This window comes from Denticeps clupeoides, chromosome 7, assembly GCF_900700375.1.
Source record: "Denticeps clupeoides chromosome 7, fDenClu1.1, whole genome shotgun sequence".
Classification (NCBI taxonomy): Eukaryota; Metazoa; Chordata; class Actinopteri; order Clupeiformes; family Denticipitidae; genus Denticeps; species Denticeps clupeoides.
The window spans coordinates 154,564-176,812 of record NC_041713.1 but is presented as its reverse complement, the minus strand read 5'-3'; the positions used below and the strand labels follow the sequence as shown (position 1 = coordinate 176,812).

Below are 22,249 nucleotides of genomic sequence, written 5' to 3'. Positions count from 1 at the left end.
ATAACACATGCTGATTTTGCATTTACCTATTTTGTGATAAAATCCCAATTAATCCCAGTTTTTCCTCACGGCTTAATTTGCAACTTTATTAAAGCCATTCCAAAATGGCGTATAAACGCCGTACTTGGCAACACGCGGGTCACGCTCAGCGCTTAATTTGGCGTATTTCAGTCGGGACGTCAACATAAGACTACCGCAGACTGAATTAAGAAGACGCCGTGGTCCAAAGCAGTGGTTCAAAATAGAACATTCATCTCTGGAGGGAATTAGTAGAATATTTTGCTTTCAATAATCACTGGATAACGACACACACACACTCTCTCTCTCTCTCTCTCTATATATATATATATATATATATATATATATATATATATATATAAAGTCAACATAAACCATCTGGACAATGAAATGAATCCGGCAACATGAAGTAAAAGTTAAAGACATTTCATGATCTTGTGAGTATTTCCACGGGGATGTAGCTGCTGCTGCTGATTGGCCGCCTGGGAGCTGGCTTCTCGCACGGAATTGTGGGACGAGCAGGAAGCTTCTCGGGGTTCCTGCTGTTTATTTCGGGCGACGATCGACCATTAAAAGAGGTGCGTGTTTAGCAGGCGTCCCTCCGCGGGGTTCTGGCCGTGGGCCGCACGCAGGTTACGGGGTGGACGGCGGTGGAAATGTCGCGTTTATTTCAGAAGGGTCTATAAATACTGCTGTGTTGAGATCCGATTCCATGCTAACAGCCTAGCGGCTCTTTCTCTCTCGGCGTGACTCCATTTTACACCTTGTTCCTGCCAAAGTGTCTTTCCACGGTCACGAATTAACCTCGCCACGACTCGGGTTAGTTATTAAGTGGTCGGTGGGTGGTTTTGTCATGGTTTGTGCTCCTTTAACAGTTGACTAGTCGGCCACTGCTGCTTATTAATTGCAAATTTTGAGCACAGATCGCGGATTTACTCTCTTATTCTCATAAAACAACGTGACGCCGACGTTTCTAATGGAGGTTTAATGTCTGCGCATGCGCACTAGTGTCACGGACCGTGACCTTTACTTAAGGTCGCGTCTTGTCGTATTAAAAAGGGAACGTGCAACGTTTGCTTGTATTTCTGAATAAATTTGGAAGGGAAAAGGAGATCTGTCGCATCCACCATGTCTGTTACAAGGCTTGAAGGAGCTTAGGCTTTGTTCTTCAGGTTAAGCCAATTAGACAGATTCAGCTGATGTCACAACCACAGAGAGAGAGAGGGAGAGCCTGGGGTCTTCTGCTGGTGACTTTCAGAAATGCTCTGTTCTCTTGTAGACTGAGACATGCAGTTGGTGTTGCCGTTCCTGCTTCCTGCTCTGGTGCTCTTCCTTGCCCTCCCCGCCACCAGAGGGCGCTACAATGATGAGTTTGATGATGGGGAAGACCTGGCGGAGTTTGATGATAACGACTTTGCTGAATTTGAAGATGTGAGTGAAGATCCAGGCACGGAGTCCGAGACAGCCCCACCTCCTCGAGCCGCACCTTCAGAAAACCCCGTTGATGAGGAGGAGGAAGATGATGAAGCCACAGTGGAGACGGAGGATGGGCAGGACGAGTTTTATGATGTGGATGCACAGGTGCGATCAGGCTGTGGTCGGTCTATATAAACCAGTCCAAACATGCGTCACATGACTCGTCAGTAACCTGTCACTCTCTGAACAGGATCAAGACATGTACCCAAAATATGACAACGAGGAGTTCGAGGGTTATGAGAAGTCTGGCCCTTCTTTTAAAGACCCACTGATTCTGAAAGAGGTAATCACCGTTACCTCTAGTACCTCCGGTGGTCCAGGTCTGTCCCTGAACATCTGTCCCTGCGCTTCCAGGTCCCAGTCCACCTGCAGAACAGCTGGGAGAGCTACTACATGGAGATCCTGATGGTCACCGGTCTGCTGGCCTACATCATGAACTACATCATCGGCAAGAACAAGAACAGCCGCCTGGCGCACGCCTGGTTCAACTCGCACAAGGAGCTGCTGGAGAGCAACTTTGCCCTCGTGGGTCAGTGTGTCTCCGCTTTGTTGCCACCCTGTCCCCCCAACGTCCCTCTCTCACCAGACTACATGCTTTTCCCTGCGTCCAGGTGACGATGGGACCAGTAAAGAGGCCACCAGCACCGGAAAGCTGAACCAGGAGAACGAGCACATCTACAACCTGTGGTGCTCAGGCCGGGTGTGCTGTGAGGGCATGTTGATCCAGCTCAAGGTGTGATTGATTGATTGATTGATTGATTTAATAGTCTTGAGTTCTTTGATTGATGTTTTGGGTGACATTTTCTTCCAGTTCTTGAAGAGGCAGGACTTGCTGAACGTCCTGGCCAGGATGATGAGGCCAGCCTGTGATCAAGTGGTATGGCGACGCCCGTGGCGTTCATTCTGTTTCTTCTAGTGCTTCTGTTCCACCTTCCTGGCCTCTGTCTCCTGCAGCAAATTAAAGTAACGCTGAATGAAGATGACATGGACACGTTCGTCTTTGCTCTGGGCACCAGGAAGGCCGTGGCTCGCCTGCAGAAGGAAATGCAGGACCTGGTAGGTCTCGGCCAGGGCGTGGAGTGTGTTTACCAGGAGATGGAGATAGAAGCCTGATGAAGTATCTCGCTGTTCCTGTGCTCTTCTCAGAGCGAGTTCTGTGGGGACAAGCCCAAGTCGGGGGCGAAGTACGGTTTGCCCGAGATTTTGGCCATCCTGTCGGAGATGGGAGAGGTCACTGATGGGTTGATGGACAGCAAGGTGGGGCCACATCTCCGGTTTTATTTTATTTTCCAGCTTTTCCTCCCCATTTGGTCCATCTGAGTAAATCGGTCTCTCTCTCTCTCTCTCTCAGATGGTTCATTACGTCACCAATCATGCTGATAAAATCGAATCCATTCATTTCTCGGACCAATTCTCTGGTCCAAAAGTTATGCAAGAGTGAGTTTAATGCGCACACACACACACACACACACACACACACTCAGTGTGATCTGTGAACTGTGTAAATGTCCTGTGGTGCTGTAGGGAGGGTCAGCCGTTAAAGCTGCCAGAGACCAAGAAGACGCTCCTGTTTACATTTAACGGTAATTTCACCAGCTCCTCGGCACGCGGTGATTCTGTACGCCAGTAGTGGAGCGGATCGGAGTAAGAGTGTGTGTGTGTGTGTGTGTGTGTGTGTGTGTCCGTCCGTAGTGCCTGGGATGGGAAACACGTCTCCCAAAGACATGGACTCGTTGCTGCCTCTGATGAACATGGTGATCTACAGCATCGACAAAGTCAAGAAGCTGCGTCTCAACCGAGAGGTGAGTGGCGCCCAGACGCCTCCCGCTCCACCGTCTCCGTGCCTGTCCCTTCTCGCCCACGTCCCCCCGTCTGCACGTGCTCCAGGGGAAGCTGAAGGCCGATAAGAACCGCGCTCGCGTGGAGGAGAACTTCCTGAAGCAGACCCACGCCCAGCGGCAGGAAGCTGCACAGACGCGTCGAGAGGAGAAGAAGCGGGCCGAGAAGGAGAGGATCATGAACGAGGAAGACCCTGAGAGGCAGCGCCGCTTGGAGGTACGTGTGACCCGGACTTTCCTCCTGTAATATCGTACAACACTGACTCCATTTACCGCTCGATGTCGCGTAGGAGGCGGCTCAGCGTCGGGAACAGAAGAAGATGGAGAAGAAGCAGATGAAGATGAAGCAAATCAAAGTGAAGGCCATGTGAGGGACAAGAAGTTGTCCAGCTCAACACAGTCCACTATCCAGCTGAATGTGTCTCGTCCTGTGGGCTGCGATCGATCTTCCATGTACGACCCGTCCCCTCCGTTCTCCGCGAATCAGGGACTGTTGTTAAAGCGTCGTCCAGAGCCACGGTCCCGTTTTATAGAAAAATGTGTATAATGTAAAACGGATGCTAATGCTGCTGACATTGGGTCAAACAAGACATTTTAATTATGAAATAAATGGTTCTTAATGCTATTACTGATGCTTGTCTTTGGTTTCACCCAGATCAGAGTCTCCAAACTAATAATAAAACGTGCACTGAAAGTACCTGGTCCGTGGAATTTGTTAATAGGGTAATGATCCATTATACAGTCCGTGAGAAATCACGGCTGGCCAATCAGCGGGCAGCTTATTGCAGCCAATCCTGGCGCAGAGGGCGGGGCTTGTGGGAAACCGGGAAGCTGCAGCTGGAACGTTGTTTGGTAATAAAAGTGGAGCGGAAATGTGCAGGTCCGATTAAAATTGTGGTGGGGCTGCCGAGGCCGAAGCTTTAATGTGTTTCGCGTGTCGGTGAGTGTTGATCACGTGGTCGTGATTTCTACAGCAGCTCTCCGTGTGGGAGTGCTGATGATGGCCATGATTTACAGCGAGCAGCATGACGCTGATCGTGGACGCCGTGTGGGCGGCGTGGAGCATCGGAGCCTCGGTCTACGACTACTTCCACACCAGCGCGATGGAGGAGCGCATCCACGCCCTGGAGAGCGTCCTCACCCTCCACCAGTGCGCCATCGGGGTGCTGTCTGCAGGCCTGCTCCTCCTCATCACCTACATCCTGTGGAGGAGACGCTGACCTCGCATAAAAACCGATCTAACGTTTCATCATCTTCATCCTCTGCTTTTATTACTCCACTTTTCAATGTGTCTGTGTTTTGTTTACAAGTAGCGACGCACTAAATGTCCCAATAAAAAGAGTCTCTTTTAAAATGTGCGCATTTGTCTGCCTCTTTTTTTTTTTTCTAAAAGAATAAAAATCGGTGGTAGTAGCCTAGTGGGTAACACACTCGCCTACAAACCAGAAGACCCAGGTTCAAACCCCACTTACTACCATCGTGTCCCTGAGCAAGACACTTAACCCTGAGTGTCTCCAGGGGGGGACTGTCCCTGTAACTACTGATTGTAAGTCGCTCTGGATAAGGGCGTCTGGTAAACGCTGTACATGTAAATTAAAAGTGACGGCGGTTAGTCGACCTCACGCGTCATCAACCATTTCCCGCAAAAGTCACGCAGCTTCCGCTCTAACAAGCTTGATTCCCTCTAGCCAGAGGCCACGCCCACTGTTTCTAGATCAGCCAATTGCGTGCCCCCGAAGTTCCCCCGCGGCCTGCCATTGGTCCGCTCGGTGTGGGTGGGGCCGAGGACGCTGTACAGCGCAGCGCCAGCACTCCACGTCCGCCGTCAGACGGAGGGGAGGGAATATTTTTAAATATTAGTTGTCATATAGTCATACATACATACATAAATCTATATTTTTATTACTTTCTCACTTAAAACAGAGGACTCCTCCGAGGTGCGTTGTGAGCCGCGCTGTGTGTTTTGTTCGTGTGTGTGTGTGTTCCGCGGCGGAGGGGAAGTGAGGCGCTTCATGGTGGCCACAGTCGCCATCATTACTTCCCGGCGCCCGTTACCGGCTTCACCTCCCGCCGGATAAAAGCGAGAGGAAGCGGAGATACTAGCTGACGCGGGTTCACCGGGGACTGCGGCGGCACTTTTAGCCCCGGCGCGGGGTCTTTACTGGAGCCGCTAAGCTGCTCCTTTGTTTCGGCTCGGGCTGAAATCCGCTCCCTTCTCACCGAATTCTCCGTCTCTGCAGATTTCCCTCCGAATGGCACCGCACAAACACGGCCTGGCTGGTGGGGGTGCTGGCTGCGCCGGCGGGGGCGTCCAGTCCACCGGCGCGGCGGTGGCCGCTGCTGCGAAGAAGCCCAGAATGGACCAGATCCAGGCGGACCACGAACTCTTCCTACAGGCCTTCGAGAGTGAGTTTAAATTCTCCTCCTCTTCATCATCACACGCGTCACCCTGCTGTTTCACCTGGTTCCTGCTCGTCCCGCTGACCTTCCCCTGACCCCTCCCCCCAGGTCCCGCTGACCTTCTGTTTACCTCCCCACGTCCCGTTGACCTTCCCCCGACCTTCCCCTGACCCCCGCACGTCCCTCTGACCTTCCCCCGACCTTCCCCTGACCCCCCCCCCCACGTCCCGCTGACCTTCTGTTTACCTCCCCAGGTCCCGCTGACCTTCTGTTTACCTCCCCACGTCCCGTTGACCTTCCCCCGACCTTCCCCTGACCCCCGCACGTCCCTCTGACCTTCCCCCGACCTTCCCCTGACCTCCCCACGTCCCTCTGACCTTCCCCTGACCTCCCCACGTCCCGCTGACCTTCCCCTGGCCCTCCAGCTACGTCCCGCTGACCTTCCTCTGACCTCCCCACGTCCCGCTGACCTTCCTCTGACCTCCCCACGTCCCGCTGACCTTACCCTGACCTCCCCACGTCCCGCTGACCTTCCCCTGGCCCTCCAGCTACGTCCCGCTGGCCTTCCCCTGACCCCCCCACGTCCCTCTGACCTTCCCCCGACCTTCCCCTGACCCCCCCACGTCCCTCTGACCTTCCCCCGACCTTCCCCTGACCTCCCCACGTCCCTCTGACCTTCCCCTGGCCCTCCAGCTACGTCCCGCTGACCTTCCCCTGACCTCCCCATGTCCCGCTGACCTTCCCCTGACCCCCCACCAAGTCCAGCTGACCTCCACTCTGACCTTCCCCTGACCCCCTGCCAAGTCCCTCTGACCTTCTGTTGACCTCCTGCCAAGTAGGGTGGTAGTAGCCTAGTGGGTAGCACACTCGCCTGTGAACCGGAAGACCCAGGTTCAAACCCCACTTACTACCATCGTGTCCCTGAGCAAGACACTTAACCCTAAATTGCTCCAGGGAGACTGTCCCTGTAACTACTGACTGTAAGTCGCTCTGGATAAGGGCGGCTGATAAATGCTGTAAATGTAAAAATGTAAATGTAAGTACCCCTGACCTTCCCCTGACCCTCCCACGTCCCTATGACCTTCCCCCAACCTTCTCCTGACCCCCCCCCCCCCCCCCCCCACATCCTGCTGACTTTCCCCAGAGCCTCCGGCCACGTCCCGCTGACCTGCCCCTGACCCCCCGACCTGCCCCTGACCCCCCCACATCCCGCTGACTTTCCCCTGACCCCTCGCCAAGTCCAGCTGACCTTCCCTATGACCTTCCCCCGACCCTCTGTCCACGTCCCGCTGACCTTCCGCTGACCCCACAGCCACCTTCTTCTTTAATTATTCTGTGTATATCTCCAATACTTTAATGCTTACTGCCATATTCATACACGTCCTGTTTACATCTAGTAATTACAATGAAGTCCAGTTTATATTGAACCGCCTTTTTTTCCTGCTTGTAGAACCGACTCAGATCTACCGGTTCCTACGCACACGGAACCTAATTGCTGTAAGTCCTGCGTTGTGATGATGAGGGTTCTGTTGCTGCCGTTCTGGAAGTCATTGGGATGTTTCCTTCTTTTTCAGCCGATCTTTTTGCACAGAACTCTTACATACATGTCCCACCGGATCGCAAGACCGAACGCCAACAGGTACGCAGTGTGAACGTCCCGAACGTCACGACTCTCTTCCGGGCTGTGACGGTCATGTGACTGCATGGCCACGTCTAATTGTTGAAAAGGTGTCATGTTGGATCTGCTGGCGGTTTAATAAAGGAACGAGTTGAGCGTAGCCAAGTTTTATACTTCAGAAATTAGTCAAGGTGCTGAAGTAAAAGTCAGTACTACACCTCTGCTAGTAATCCTGTGGTGCTTATGAAAGGTTTATCAGTGATGCTGTGGCGTTGTATATGTGCTATAACCAGGCCGTTAACAACAACCGTTATTTCTGATAAAGCCCATAAGACCCCAGGAGAGAGGAAGACGTCCTTCCACGGTAGAGTGAGCCTGTAGTTGCTGTCAGTGCAGGGTTGGAGATCCGGGGTAGTGGTGTAAAAGTCTAGTATGGAGCATCTGTCCATGTCTGGAGGTCCTGGACAGTGCAGAGTAGGTTTTAGTCCAGTGTCATGGTGTCCATTACGATGCTACTGGTCCATTTGAAGATCCCTAAAGCTTCAGTTGTTACAGTGGTGGTGGCTGTGGTGACCCTCTGGTACATTTCATGCTGGGTCAGCTTGTCAGAAGGTCATATGGATGTAGAGTAACTGGAAGAGAGACAGATTAGACTCGAGTGGTTTGGACTGAGTGCCTATGTACATGTTGAGTGCAACAATCTAGGACAATGTGAGTTGAGCGTCATAGTATTTGTGAGTTTTAGCTGTTATTAAAACTGCAGGGCCAGTGGGTGCCTGGCGGTTAAGGAAGCGGCCCCGTAATCGGAAGGTTGCCGGTTCGAATCCCGAGCCGCCAGGGCGCCACCGAGGTCCCCTTGATGAAGGTCCTGTCCCCACACGCTGCTCCCCGGGCGCCTGTCACGGTGCCCACTGCTCACTCAGGGTGACGGTTAAATACAGAGGACACGTTTCAGCCGCTACGGCTTTCGGTGTTTAGTACGTGTGCAACAGAAGCAGCTTGTCGACTTGAGCGAAGCTAATGCTGTTAATTACCAATATTAATACAATGAATTATCTGTAGATTCTGAACTTGGAAGAAGAAGATAAAGAGATTTATGTGGCGTAGAACCGATTGATCTCATCATATTTCGTTTGATTCAGGAAGTCATTTAAATTGGATGGTTTGCTGCACAAGGTAGAAAAAACAAGAGGGGAACAGGAGACACAGAGGTGAGAAGGAACGGAAGATGAAGTCCTCATCATAGCATGAAGATGATCTTGCTCAGTGCTTCTGTGTTTCTGTCTGTCCACAGTCTGGCTTCACATCTCCAGCTGACCTTCACTGGATTCTTCCATAAAACAGGTTGAATTTCAGCCATTTCAAAGAATTATTTCCTGTTTTGTGCACGTAACATTTGAACAGTTTGTTGTCATGTTTGTACAGAAAAGCCACCAGAGAACTCTGAGAACGAACAGAACTCGGTTTCATTAGAGGTGCTGCTGGTGAAGGTCTGTCACAAGAAGCGCAAGGTAAGGTGGGATTGTGGGCGGGGCCACTCGTGTCCGCGGCGATTATGGAGGGTGACGTGCTCTCCTGTCCTCCTCAGGATGTCAGTTGTCCAGTAAAGCAAGTGCCTACAGGTAAGAAGCAGGTGCCTTTGAACCCTGACAGCAGCCAGACGAAGCCTGGAGCTTTTCCCTCGCTGGTGGTGTCCAGCCAGGAGTTCGAGCCCAGCAACAGTCACATGGTCAAGTCCTATTCGCTGCTGTTCAGGGTGTCCCGGCCGGGGAGGAGGGACGTCAGTGGTGAAAGCAATGAGAACATAGGTTGGTGAAGGTGACACATCTGATCGCCACAGCACCCAGGTGGTAGTAGCCTAGTGGGTAACACACTCGCCTGTGAACCAGAAGACCCAGGTTCAAATCCCACTTACTACCATTGTGTCCCTGAGCAAGACACTTAACCTTGAGTGTCTCCAGGGAGACTGTCCCTGTAACTACTGATTGTAAGTCGCTCTGGATAAGGGCGTCTGGTAAATGCTGTAAATGTAAATGTAAATACCCGCTAGGCCATCCAGCCACAGAGTTCAACTGATTAGATGTTTTAAGGAACTCGATTTTTACACCATAATCAGCTTTAAAGTTGGTATTAGTATTTTTGGGCTTTTAGACGGTGAAGATTTCAGCCCTGCTTCCTGTGTTCTTCTCGCACCTTCTGATCTCTCACCTCAGATGTTCTAGAAGAGCTGCCAGGCAGGAGAAAGCGCTGCTCTTCAAACAGGGACGATGACGGGGAGACCATGTTTGTGGCACAGATGACGGTCTTTGATAAGAATAGGTGTGTTAGAATGTGTGTTTCTCAGCACAATTTTACTTCACTCGCGTATTTCATCATGTTCACATCATACAAAAAATATTCTACAACATTTCAAGTAGAATCTGAATGACCTGATGCAGGGAAATTAGTGGAGGGATTTGTGTCTGGTCCAGGCTCAACCTGCTGTGTGTGTGTGTGTGCGTGTGTGTGGTTTTTCAGACGCCTACAACTGTTGGATGGAGAATATGAGGTGTCCATGCAGGAGATGGAGGAGTGTCCAGTGGGCAAAAAAAGGGCCACGTGGGAAACCATTCTGGATGGGAAGGTGTGTGTGTCTGTACGTGAGTGTTTGTGTGTGTTGTGTGCATGTACATGTCTGTGTGATATGTGTGTGATATGCGTGTATGGAGTTTTTGTGGTGTGTGTGATAGACGTGTGTGTGTGTTTCTGTGTGATGTGGTGTGTGTGTTTCTGTGTGATGTGCCTGTATGGGTTGTGTGTGATACGCGCGTGTGTGTGTGTGTGGTGTGTGTTTCTGTGTGATGCGCCTGTATGGGTTGTGTGTGATGTGTGTGTGCTGTGTGTTTCTGTGTGATGCGCCTGTATGGGGTGTGTGTGTGTGTGTGTGTGTGAGAGACGTGTGTGTGGTGTGTGTTTCTGTGTGATAGACGTGTGTGGTGTGGTGTGTGTTTCTGTGTGATGCGTGTGGTGTGGTGTGTGTGATACGCGTGCGTGTGTGTGTGATAGACGTGTGTGTGGTGTGTGTTTCTGTGTGATAGACGTGTGTTTCTGTGTGATGTGCCTGTATGGGTTGTGTGTGATACGCGCGTGTGTGTGTGTGTGGTGTGTGTTTCTGTGTGATGCGCCTGTATGGGGTGTGTGTGTGTGTGTGTGTGTGAGAGACGTGTGTGTGGTGTGTGTTTCTGTGTGATAGACGTGTGTGTGTGGTGTGTGTTTCTGTGTGATGCGTGTGGTGTGGTGTGTGTGATACGCGTGCGTGTGTGTGTGATAGACGTGTGTGTGGTGTGTGTTTCTGTGTGATAGACGTGTGTGGTGTGTGTGTGTGTGTGCGTGTGTGTGTGTGTGTGTTGTATGCACGTGCGTCCTCACCGTGTCCCCCCTGGTTAGCAGTGGTTGCCCCCGTTTGAGACGTTCTCTCAGGGTCCCACCCTGCAGTTCACCCTGCGCTGGACGGCCGACTCGTCCTGCAGGTCCACCGCGCCGGTGGCCAAACCGCTGGCCACTCGCAACTCGGACTGCAGCGCGGCGGAGAACCGAGTCGGCGCCGTGAAGCCCAGCCCGACCGTCGGTGAGACCGGGGACCCTCCGCTACCCAGAGTCCTCCGGGGGGACGTGGCGCGTGACCGAGTCGTGTTGTTCTGTGTCGCAGCTGTTAAAGATCTCGGCGCCGCCGCCGTCCCGGCCAGGAGAGAGCAGGTCGCGGTGGAACCTCGGCAGAAGCTGAGGATCGTTTATCAGGTAAAGTCCTCCAGATGTTCTCCTGCCGGTCCCCCGGGTTCCGCCAGCGCTCAGCCGGTGTCCCCCCGTCCCCCCAGTTCCTGTACAACAACAACACGCGGCAGCAGACGGAGGCGCGGGACGACCTGCACTGTCCCTGGTGCACGCTCAACTGCCGCCGGCTCTACAGCCTCCTCAAGCACCTCAAGATGTCCCACAGCCGCTTCGTCTTCAACTACGCGGTGAGTGGCCGGGCCGCGGGGACACCAAGCACCCGCCGGGCGCTGACGCCGTCTCCCCGTTCCTCCGCCCAGCCGCACCCCAAAGGAGCGCGGATCGACGTGTCCATCAACGAGAGCTACGACGGGTCCTACGTGGGGAACCCGCAGGACGTCCACAGCCAGCCCGGCTTCGCCTTCAGCCGCAACGGGCCGGTCAAGAGGACCGCGGTCACTCACTTCCTCGTCTGCAGGTCTGTCTTATTCCGGCGCCGTGGAACCTGCGCTAGAACCTGCTGTAGAACCTGCTTCGTCCTGCTGTGTGGACAGGCCGCGGCGCGTGAAGCCCAGCCTGTCCGAGTTCCTGGAGTCGGAGGACGGAGACCTGGAGCAGCAGCGGACCTTCACCAGCGGCCACAACCGCCTCTACTTCCACAGCGACAGCTGCACCCCCCTGCGGCCACAGGAGATGGAGCTGGACAGCGAGGACGAGAGGGACCCCGAGTGGCTTCGGGAGAAGACCAGCATGGTGGGACACGGCCCGTTTTTCCCGTTTGGTCACTTTTATAACCTTGTCTTCATGGTGTTCTTTCATCTCAGCAAATTGAGGAATTTATGGATGTGAACGAAGGAGAGAAGGAGGTGATGAAGCTGTGGAATCTTCACGTCATGAAGTATGGGTGAGTTTCTCCTCATTTGCCGGTTCTCCCTGTTCTCCCGCTCGTCATCTCCCACCATCTCCCACCATCTCCTCCTCAGATTCATAGCAGACAATCAGATGAACCAGGCCTGCCTGCTGTTCGTGGAGAACTGTGCCGCTCACATCATCAGCAGGAACCTCTGTCGCAACGTCCTGCTGCACCTGGTCAGCATGCACGACTTCAACCTGGTGAGTGTGGTGACCATCGACCGGGCCATGGCCCGCCTCCGGGAGATCCAGCGGCAGCCCCGCCACGCCCGGCGAGACGCCACGGCCAGGCCAACCAGAAGGCAGAAGCTCTGAAGATGATGGTGCTGACGTACACGAGAACCAAGGTCTCTGGTGTGGTTCCACCAGGGACGTCCGTTCTTCACTTGAACGTGGTGCTGAATAAACTGTGATGGAGGCCCTGGGCTGGTGGAGGTGGTTGTCCTGTTTTTAGGTGCCTGTGGGGACGGGACGGGACGGGACGTTTTTAAACCGTGTGGCTCGTACTTTCCTTTTTTTTTTTTTACGTAATTTGCCGCTGTCGCTGCCACACTGGACTAGTCAACACTGCCGCTTTATATGCAAGGAGCACACACACGTTCGCAGGGTAATGGCGGGAGGGGCCGCGACCTCTGACCTCCAGCACTGAGTCCTGCCTGCTGCTGGACCGCTTCGGTGCTACAAATGTTTACAGGCCGGATTCTTATTCCATTTTCCTCCGGAGGTCCTGAACTTGCGGACGTCGAGCCATTTTTGTAAATTGTGAGATTAAAAAGAAGCGCCACGCACGACTCTGGTCATGTGACTGGCGAGGAGAGTTCAGACCAAAGCGAGTGACTGTTTAGAGGTGAGATTATTGCTAGTAATTATTGATTCATTTTTTCCTTCATGAGCTCGAATCAGGTTCTATTTAATTTGCTAAAGCTGTGCACAGATGTATGATGGGACAAGGTGAGAAGAACCTGACTTCGTTTGGAGCAAATGGACTGCTTATTGCTTTAGAAAGACCAGCATTATTTGCACAAAAAACAATAGCCAGGAAATTAGTCAAGTGTGGAAACGAGGACAAGGGACGACGTGTCTGAAGTTGTGAATTTTGTAACTTTTAAAAATAAAGCTTTTTTTCTTTCATCCATGTAGTGTTGCTTTCGTCAATGAAATTTATGATTAAATATCTTCAACTCTTCGACATGAGAAATGAGACAGTCGTGAAGATCTATAATATAATATAGATCGTGTAATATTGTTGAATAAAAAAAAAAGACTAAATATGGTTTACAAAACAAAATCTAGACTAAAATGTCGACGAAACGTTATTTCGTCTTGTTTAATCTCATTATTGTGCCGTATTTCTGTTTCCTACGTCGCATAGATGACGTCACGTCCTCATTATGCATCGTGAATATATGATTACGTATTTGCATAATTAGATGTTATGATGGCTAGGAGAAGCGACCTTTGGATATGGAACAAATCAGAGCATCTTCTGTGTCTGGAATGGATGGCGAGTATTCTTGAGACTATAAGGTAAAAATATAATAATATAACCTTGTTTTAATAATGAAATGGGTTTGACTAAAAGAAAATGTTGGTTTTGTTCTACCGGGAGCTTTTACTGTATTGACTGGGTTAAATAGAATTTCATTACAAAAAAACAAAGAAACTACAATACAATTTTTGTAGACTAAAATTTGACTAAAATGGCAGCTGGATGCAAAGACTCGGCTAAAATTAAATCAGGCCACCAAAAACCACTATTTAAATCTTTTATTACATTTGCCCATATTGAATCAGCTCCAGTTAAAAAGCGTAGGTACAAAAATGAAAATGGCCTATCAGACTGTAACTGTTGCTACAGTAACGTGTACCGTGCTACATAAAACAAATCGGGATACTGCACAATATCACAGTTTATTAAGTGACCTTTGACAAAGTTCTCACAGCATCAGACTGGAAATGTCCCCTGTTCCAGGCCACCAAATGTGTACAGTGCAGATGGAACGTCTGCATTATAGAAATAAGGAGGAAGAAGAGGGTTCGGATTGTTCACGTTTATCAATATTGGAACTGATATGAACATGAATACTCAGCCTGGTGGCACCTGGTGGCCCTGATTCTACAGGATAAGAACAGAAGCCGTAAACTTGGCTGCCGCTGGACATGCACTGGGTTCCATCCTCCGGTCCTCAGAACACCAGAACTTTCCACCCAGCGTGGGTGAAAGAACAACCGAAGAACAGACAATCCACCGCCTGTTCCAGCAACCAATCAAACACCACCTCTCTGTTGCCAGAGCCAATAGTCACCCTCAGTTTGAAGGTTCCTCCTTCACCAGGGTTGTTGTTGATGGGAAACAGGTTGACCACCTCCATGTCGAAGGTCACAGCCGAGCCGGCCGTCATTGCTGGCAGCTGGTTGGTCATCTCTTTGCCGTTAACGAACACAGCACCTGGAACGAGCGTGACGTCTGGGTAGAAAAACGCGCCCAAATATGGAGCTTCCTGCAGCGCCTGTCGGGCGTGGTCGTACCTTTGGTGGAGACGCAAACAGCGGCATCTCTCTGCAGTGACTCCACCCCTCCCCGGTCGTCCACGCAGACACCCAAACTGTCCCGCTTGTCCACCTCCCCCACGGCTGACATCCTGCAGACACAGGCACACGCACCAGTTACCCTTCACGCGGCCACGCCCCGCGCTGCTTACGTCAGGAGAACTGACTTGAAGGTGAGGGTCTGTCCACAGAAGTAGGTGGGCGCGCTGGAGTAGAGGACTTTGCCGAGGGAGGGCAGGGACTCGCTGCGCATGGCGACGTTTCTCCTGCTGCTCAGGATGAAGCCCTCGGTGCCCGGACTCCACTCTGAAACACGGCCACAGTCAGCGTTCCCGCACGTTCCTCCCGCCACGTTTCACAACCACCACACATGCTGCATCAGCAACGTTCATCCACTTAAAGAGGTTTCACCGTGTGGGGCGAGGGTGGTGCACCCCGTCTGCGGGACGCTCCACGGACTCCACTCGGTCCGGCCCTCCCCTCGAGCACACACCCGGAACAGGTGGTCCGTGTGGGGGTCCAGGTGCAGCACCAGGAACTCGGACTCCCCGCCCACGTAAGCCTCTTCGTACTGCGCCACGTTGCTGCGCCGGAACTGCAGTCTGTAATCTTGCACCGCGAAGTCCTCGTCCACCTGCAGGTGGTGCACAGGTAACCTCTGACCCCTTACACACTTCTGCCTTTTCATCAGAAACACCAATAAGAAGCCTCACCTTACACCAGCGGACCAGAACTCCACCCGGCTGCTCCACCAGCTCCACAATCTGAACTGGCGGGTGGGACGCGACGCTGGCGTGACGTGCTGCACGTTCCCTCACCGCGTGCAGCAGGGAGTCGTCCAGCTGTGCCGACAGAAAGGGCACGTCCACTAGTGCAGGAACCTCGGGCAAGCTACACACACAACAACCCACTGGTAAAGTGTAAAAGCACAGCACCCGGTGACACAGTGACACGTGTCCTCTGTATTTAACCATCACCGTTGGTGACAGTGGGCACCATGACAGGCGCCCGGGGAGCAGCGTGAGGGGACGGGACCTTCATCAAGGGGACCTCAGCAGGCACCATGACAGGCACCCGAGGACCAGTGTGTGGGGATGGGACCTTCATCAAGGGGACCTCAGCGGGCACCATGACAGGCGCCCGGGCAGCAGCGTGAGGGGACAGGACCTTCATCAAGGGGACCTCAGTGGGCACCCTGACAGGCACCCGGGGACCAATGTGTGGGGACGGGACCTTCATCAAGGGGACCTCAGTGGGCACCCTGACAGGCACCCGGGGACCAATGTGTGGGGACGGGACCTTCATCAAGGGGATCTCAGTGGGCACCATGACAGGCACCCGGGGAGCAGCATGAGGGGACAGGACCTTCATCAAGGGGACCTCAGCGGGCACCATGACAGGCGCCCGGGGACCAGTGTGTGGGGACAGGACGTCTGGGCATCTCAGTGGCACCTTGGCGGTTCAGGATTCGAACCGGCGATCTTGTGATTACGGGGCCGCTTCCTTAACCGCCAGGCCACCGCTGGCCCAACAACCCCAACGCTACATTCATGACATTTATAAGATTGAATCCAGTAAGCTGAGCTGTGACCACCTCACCTGTCCAGCTGGATGTGCAGGGCCTTCTTGGTGAAGCTGCCCAGTTTGTCCTCCTTCTCAGTGATGCTGCAGCGAATCGCAGCTTCTCCTGCAGAAGACAGCCGAGCCAGTCAGGATGAAGGACTCCGCCCCTCATGGCCTGTGTAGATATGCTCCTCACCTTCCCTCAGCAGCTCGTCCGCGGTGCTGATTCCCTGCTCGATCAGCTTCTGACAGTCGTCCAGCGGCCGGACGCTGTCCTCCTCGATCACGTCCACCTCGTGCAGCAGGGTGGACAGGCGCTCGCTCAGCAGGCGTCTCACCGCCGCCTGCAGGTCCTGGAAGTGGCGGCGCAGCGTCTCCCGCGTCTGGCTGGCACTGCCCCGCACCTGAACCACAACACACACACACACACACACCACCGTGTTTACAGGAAGTTCATGTGGTTTTCACAATCACTTCCATCTCAGGAACTTGCTGAGAAGAACAGAAGTTGTGAGTCTCAAAAAACAACACCAGATCGTCAGCAGAACCAATGGAATATGAGAACATCAGATTATCTCACATACTCCAAAGGGACAGAAGAGAAGTGTCTGAGGGACAGGAAACAGACAGACAGCGCTGATAAAAGCGACGTGGCGCTCGTTCCATATCGGAGACTGCTGTCAGGGAGAACGTGCAGGTTCTCTACAGGATGTTTAAAGTTCCACTTGACCCCAGGATGGGTAGGATCACAGCAACTCAGCTGGGGGGGTCAGAACCTGCTTCTATTAAAAAGTAATTACACACTTCCTGTTTATTGTAGATGAACGTCTCTGTGGCTGGTCAGCTGGTATCAGGACGTGATGAACCACCATCTCACGATGTCATGTGGACCCCAACAATTCTGGACAGGAAGAGAAGTCCCCCCCACAGGGTCAAGGGTGACTTGTTCAGCCTGATCTTCGACTTCTGCACTGGACATCTCTGGACCGCCCGCAGGAAATAAATGCTTTGTTTACAACCTCCCCGCATTGTGGGGAGGTGGAGGGGAGGAAGGGGCTTCAGGATGTTGGGGGAGATGCCAGCGAGATTCTGCAGACAGGGGTCGGCCTGTTCACCCCTCACCTCTAACCTCTGGCAGATGTATGGAGACAGCGCTGCTGAACTTGACGTACTGGAGAATTCATGACAGTATGATCATAATCTGTCCATATGTTTCACATGTTGAAAAGACAATCGTAGATTAAGCATGATTTTAAAAGGGCAATGTGAAGAAAAAATGAACATCTAAACATTTACAAATAAATTAGCACTCAATTTAAACTGTTCTGTTTTTGGAGTTTCTAACAGCTCCTCCATGAACCATCACCTTATCGTGGTGGAGGAGTTTGAGAGCCCTAATGATCCTAGTAGCTTGGTTCCAAGGGCACTTGATTCCCCTGGTAGGGTCTCCCATGACAAATTGGTCTTAGGTAAAGGGCGAGGCAAAGGATGGTTCAAAAGATCTTTCATGGAAAAAACAACACAGAGTCAGTGTACCTGGCCCGGAGGGTTACCGGGGTCCCACCCTGGAGCCAGGCCAGGCGTTGGGGCCCATGAGCGAGCATCTGGTGGCCCAGCCCGAACTGGATACATGGGACAATCCAACTGTGGACCCACCACTCGCAGGAGGGACATGAAGGGTCTGGTGCGGGTGGCAGAACGAGGCGGGAGCTTCGGCGGTCCGATCCCCGGACAAGGAAACTGGCTATTGGGACATGGAACGTCACTTGGTGGGGAGGGAGCTGGAGCTTGTGGAATAGGTTGAGCGGTACCGGCTGGGTATAGTCAGACTCACCTAGCATAGCATTGGCTCTGGAACCCAAGTCCTTGAGAGAGGTTGGACACTCTCCTTTGCTGGAGTTACTCTGGGTGAGAGGCAGAGGGCTGGGGCTGGATTTTTGTTAACCCCAAGATTCTCAGCCTGTTTGTCGGGGTTTACCACGGGGGGGTTTCCTGCACCTTCGGGTCGGGGAAAGGGTCCTGACTGTTGTTTGCACTTACGCGCCAAGTAACAGCTCAGAGTACCCACCCTTTTTGGTCCTGCTGGGGGACTTCAAAGCTCACGTGGGCAATGACAGCATGACCTGGAGGGGTGTGATTGGGAGGAACGGCCCGCCAGATCTGAACTCGAGTGGTGTTTCGTTATTGGACTTCTGTGCAAGCCGCAGTTTGGCCATAACGAACACCATGTTCGAACAAGAGGATGCCCATCGGTACACTTGGTACCAGGGCAGCCTGGGTCACAGGTTCGTGTTTGACTTTGTAGTCGTATCATCTGACCTTCGGCCATATGGACACTCGGGTGAAGAGAGGAGCGGAGCTATCAACTGATCACCACCTGGTGGTGAGTTAGATCAGAAGGCAGGGGAAGATGCCACAGAGACCTGGCAGACCCAAACGAATAGTGAGGTTCTGCTGGGAACACCTGGCAGAAGAACCTGTCAAGATGGTCATCAATGCCTTCCTCCGGCAGAGTTTTGACTGCGTCCCAAGAGCAATGGGGGACATTGAGTCCGAATGGACCTTGTTCCGCTCTGCGATTGTTGAGGCCGGCGCCAGTCATGGCGGTAACCCTGTACCCGCTGATGGACACCAGAGGTTAGGGGAGCCATCAGGCTGAAGAAGGAGGCCTATGGTCTGTGCGTCTCCAGAAGCAGCAGACAGGTACCGGACGGCCAAGTGGGGTGCAGCAGTGAGTTGCCGAGGCAAAATCTCGGGCGTGGGAGGAGTTCCGTGAGGCCATAGAGAAAGACTACCAATTGGCTCCAAAGATGTTCTGGCAAACCATACGATGCCTCAGGAGAGGAAGGCAGCAACTCACTCACACTGTTTACAGTGGTGATGGGGAGCTGCTGACGTCGACTGGGGCTAAAGTCGGGAGGTGGAAGGAATACTTTGAGGAGCTCCTCAATCCCACCGAAGCGCATTCCGATGAGGAACCAGAGCTGTGATGCCTGTGTGTGGACTGTCCAATCTCAGGGGCAGAAGTTGCTGAGATAGTCAAACAGCTACAAAGCGGCGGAGCCCCGGGGGTCGATGTGATCAGTCCTGGGTATTTCATGGCTATGGATGTTGTAGGGCTGTCATGGTTGACACATCTCTGCAACATTGTGTGGACATCGGGGACAGTTCCGGTGGAGGTCTAGGGTGGTGGTCCCTGTTTTTAAGAAGGGGGACCAGAGCGTGTGTTCCAACTATAAGGGGATCACACTCCTCAGCCTCCTTGGAAAGGTCTACTCCAAGGGACTGGAGAGGAGGGTCCTGTCGATAGTCAATCTCAGATTGAGGAGAAGCAATGTGGTTTTTGTCCTGGCCGTGGAACTGTGGACCAGCTCTTTACCCTTGCTGGGGTGATGGAGGGGTCATGGGAGTTTTCCCAACCAATCCACATGTGTTTTGTGGATTTGGAGAAGGCTCATGACCGTGTCCCCAGGGGCACACCATGGGGGGCACTTCAGGAGTATGGGGTGGATGGCCTTTTTTGTTTTGTTGTTTGAGTATACATTATTAAATACTGGAATTTTGTGTACAGGATTACAGCCCAGGATCAAGTGTACAAAATAATATATTACAGACTGGGATTAAACGTATGATGGTACAATATCACAAACTAAGGGGTGGTTAAGGGGTGCTAGTAGCCTAGTGGGTAACACATTCACCTATGAACCAGAAGACCCAGGTTCAAATCCCACTCACTACCATTGTGTCCCTGAGCAAGACACTTAACCCTGAGTGTCCCCAGGGGGGACTGTCCCTGTAACTACTGGCTCTGGGTAAGGGTGTGTGCTGTGAATGTAAATGTAAACGTATGATGGAACAAGTTTACAGACCGGGATTAAATGTATGAGGTACAGGGTTACAAATTGGTATTAATCATATGAGGGTAGAGGATTATAGACTGGGATTATGAGTATGAGGGTACATACTGGGATTACGTGTGTACTGGGAGGATTATAAATGGCTATTAATCATATGAGGGTACACATTTACAGACTGAGACTGTATGTTCACCTGTTTGCGTGCCTGGCTGAGTCCATTCAGGCGCTGCTGCAGTTCACTCCGGTAGTTCTGTGCCGCCTCGATGTTCTCCTTTGCCTCCTGCAGCAGCACTTCAGCCTCAACAGACATCGTGGAAATGACTGTGTATTAAAACATATAGAGTAACATCAATTGGGAGAAAAGAAACAGCATCAATGAGCGTTCTATATGAAGCAAGATGGAAGCTGTTAGAACCACAACTGATTTGATGGGTGTTCTAGCAAGAACACAAGACAGACAGCTTTATCACACACACAAGCACACTCTTTCATATGATATTCTATAACTCCTTCATCCACATGTTCTAATGGTGTAAATGGCCACAAGAGACAGTGAAATGGGTGGAATTACAGTAACCTGATGGAGATGAAGGCCTCCATCATACTATATCCACAACGTATCCTCATGACATGTCGTGTGCATACTGTTCACATTCTACATAAACCTGTCCAACACTCTCCTACACGTCTATTCACTACCTCTCGCACTAGCGCTGGGCGGGGCAGGATTACGACGCGATTTACGAAGGAAAACAAAAATCACAAAAAACAGCACAAATTTGGAGAAAACGGGCTACAAAACTTGTCATTTTGACTGTCTATTCATACAAATCTATGAATTTGCTCATGTTCCTCAAAATATAGACCTGCCTGTCATGTACAAACTGCCAACTACGCTAATGGGAGTGAGCAAAGGGGAAATGCTGAACCCATGAAGACTGGGTCTAAATAGCAGAAAAGTTTGTAAAATGCTTTTTATGAAAATTAAATAGATCAGTAACACAGTTAATCAAGTGACTTTGAAGTTATGTTTGTTTAAAGGTCCCCTGTCGTGAAAATGAATACGAGTTCCTCTAGTCTGTCTATGGTCCTGTATGGCTAGAAATGGCGGTCAGTGTAAAGAGTGTTTTGGTCGTTCTGCTTTGCTGATCAGAGAGGTCGTATCTGGAATTTGTCCCCTTATGACATCATAATGGAAAAGGTTACCTCCCAACACCGAAATGGCACGTCCTTTTGGGACTGGAAAAAAGTGGCTGAAAGAGACTTTAGATACAGTATAAGGGAACCAATGAGACCGATATAAACCGATGTAAGATGGTAGTGGCCTAGTGGGTAACACACTCGCCTATGAACCAGAAGACCCTGGTTCAAATCCCACTTACTACCATCGTGTCCCTGAACAGGACACTTAACCCTAAGTGTCTCCAGGGGGGGGACTGTCCCTGTAACTACTGATTGTAAGTCCCTCTGGATAAGGGCGTCTGGTAAATGCTGTAATTGTAAAAGCAAAAAAAAATATTCATAATAGGGGACCTTTAAAAGACACTGCAAACACATCCTTGAAATAAATGTCACTGCAATGGTAAGAAATTAAGACCATCAGCATCAGATTTGAGTGACGTGATGTCACCATGTCACTCTTCCACGCCATGCAGGCAGGTGACATTTCACGTCCACAGCTGACTGGTATTTTAATATACACATAACTTATTATTTCACTAATTTTATATGCCCTCTGAAAAGTGTCTTTGGACATTATGGGGCAAATTCCTGATATATATATATATATATATTCACAAGAAGACAGAAACCGTAAACAGACACAGACACACGACTCAGCAGCTCAGCTACTCATCACTTCCCATCCACCATGGCCTTAACTCACAGCTGGTTCCTCTTTCTGTCCCACCACCCAGCAGGCCCTGGTCTGCACATCTTCCGACCACAGAGACCCAAATCCTCCATCTACAACTGCAGAATGTCCCCATCGGACGGAGACATACACACGATCACACACACACGCAGCACGTCAGTGCGAGTTCCGTAAAAACTCGACTCTGGAGCTGCGGGTCAATTCGACCCCCGAAACGTCGTCCGGCGGTGAGGCGGTGAGGCGCGTTACCTGACGCGGGCTCAGATGCCGATCATAATTCCGGAAAGTGTCCGGCGACGCCCGGGCGGCTGCGACCAAGTTTTGATGCAGCACAGAGGCGACGGGACGCGAGTCTCTGACGTCCAATCACATCTCAGCATTCTGTAACCCCGCG

General features: G+C 51.8%; 3 protein-coding genes across 5 annotated transcripts; 2 read left to right on the top strand and 1 right to left on the bottom strand.

Moving 5' to 3' along the window:
• Positions 1-449: 449 nt before the first annotated feature.
• On the top strand, positions 450-4,026 carry ccdc47 (coiled-coil domain containing 47). Of its 2 annotated transcripts, none has more exons than XM_028987556.1 (13): positions 450-596; positions 1,298-1,599; positions 1,685-1,777; positions 1,849-2,023; positions 2,106-2,227; positions 2,306-2,371; positions 2,449-2,550; positions 2,641-2,751; positions 2,846-2,931; positions 3,019-3,077; positions 3,187-3,296; positions 3,382-3,549; positions 3,623-4,026. In XM_028987556.1, the coding sequence occupies exons 2-13, from the start codon at positions 1,306-1,308 to the stop codon at positions 3,701-3,703; spliced, it is 1,467 nt and encodes a 488-aa protein (XP_028843389.1). In that variant the 5' UTR covers positions 450-596; positions 1,298-1,305; the 3' UTR covers positions 3,704-4,026. The 2 variants fall into 2 exon arrangements, with proteins under 2 accessions (XP_028843389.1, XP_028843390.1); XM_028987557.1 differs by lacking the exon at positions 450-596 and adding an exon at positions 609-837.
• Positions 4,027-5,121: 1,095 nt separating this feature from the next.
• LOC114794187 (polycomb protein suz12-B-like) lies at positions 5,122-13,147 on the top strand. Of its 2 annotated transcripts, XM_028986591.1 has the most exons (17): positions 5,122-5,269; positions 5,573-5,738; positions 7,183-7,229; positions 7,307-7,371; positions 8,493-8,561; positions 8,645-8,694; positions 8,776-8,861; positions 8,939-9,158; positions 9,564-9,669; positions 9,868-9,973; positions 10,780-10,957; positions 11,039-11,127; positions 11,205-11,348; positions 11,421-11,578; positions 11,655-11,853; positions 11,925-12,004; positions 12,084-13,147. In XM_028986591.1, the coding sequence occupies exons 2-17, from the start codon at positions 5,585-5,587 to the stop codon at positions 12,325-12,327; spliced, it is 1,995 nt and encodes a 664-aa protein (XP_028842424.1). In that variant the 5' UTR covers positions 5,122-5,269; positions 5,573-5,584; the 3' UTR covers positions 12,328-13,147. The 2 variants fall into 2 exon arrangements, with proteins under 2 accessions (XP_028842424.1, XP_028842423.1); XM_028986590.1 differs by having other exon boundaries at positions 10,780-11,127.
• Positions 13,148-13,764: 617 nt separating this feature from the next.
• Positions 13,765-22,222, bottom strand: crlf3 (cytokine receptor-like factor 3). The gene is made up of 9 exons (XM_028986592.1): positions 22,105-22,222; positions 20,176-20,303; positions 16,322-16,529; positions 16,162-16,249; positions 15,276-15,453; positions 14,974-15,196; positions 14,730-14,868; positions 14,542-14,654; positions 13,765-14,461 (listed from the first exon to the last, which is right to left on the bottom strand). Exons 2-9 carry the CDS (start codon positions 20,290-20,292, stop codon positions 14,199-14,201), a joined length of 1,329 nt encoding a protein of 442 aa, XP_028842425.1. The 5' UTR covers positions 20,293-20,303; positions 22,105-22,222; the 3' UTR covers positions 13,765-14,198.
• Between the last annotated feature and the right edge of the window lie 27 nt (positions 22,223-22,249).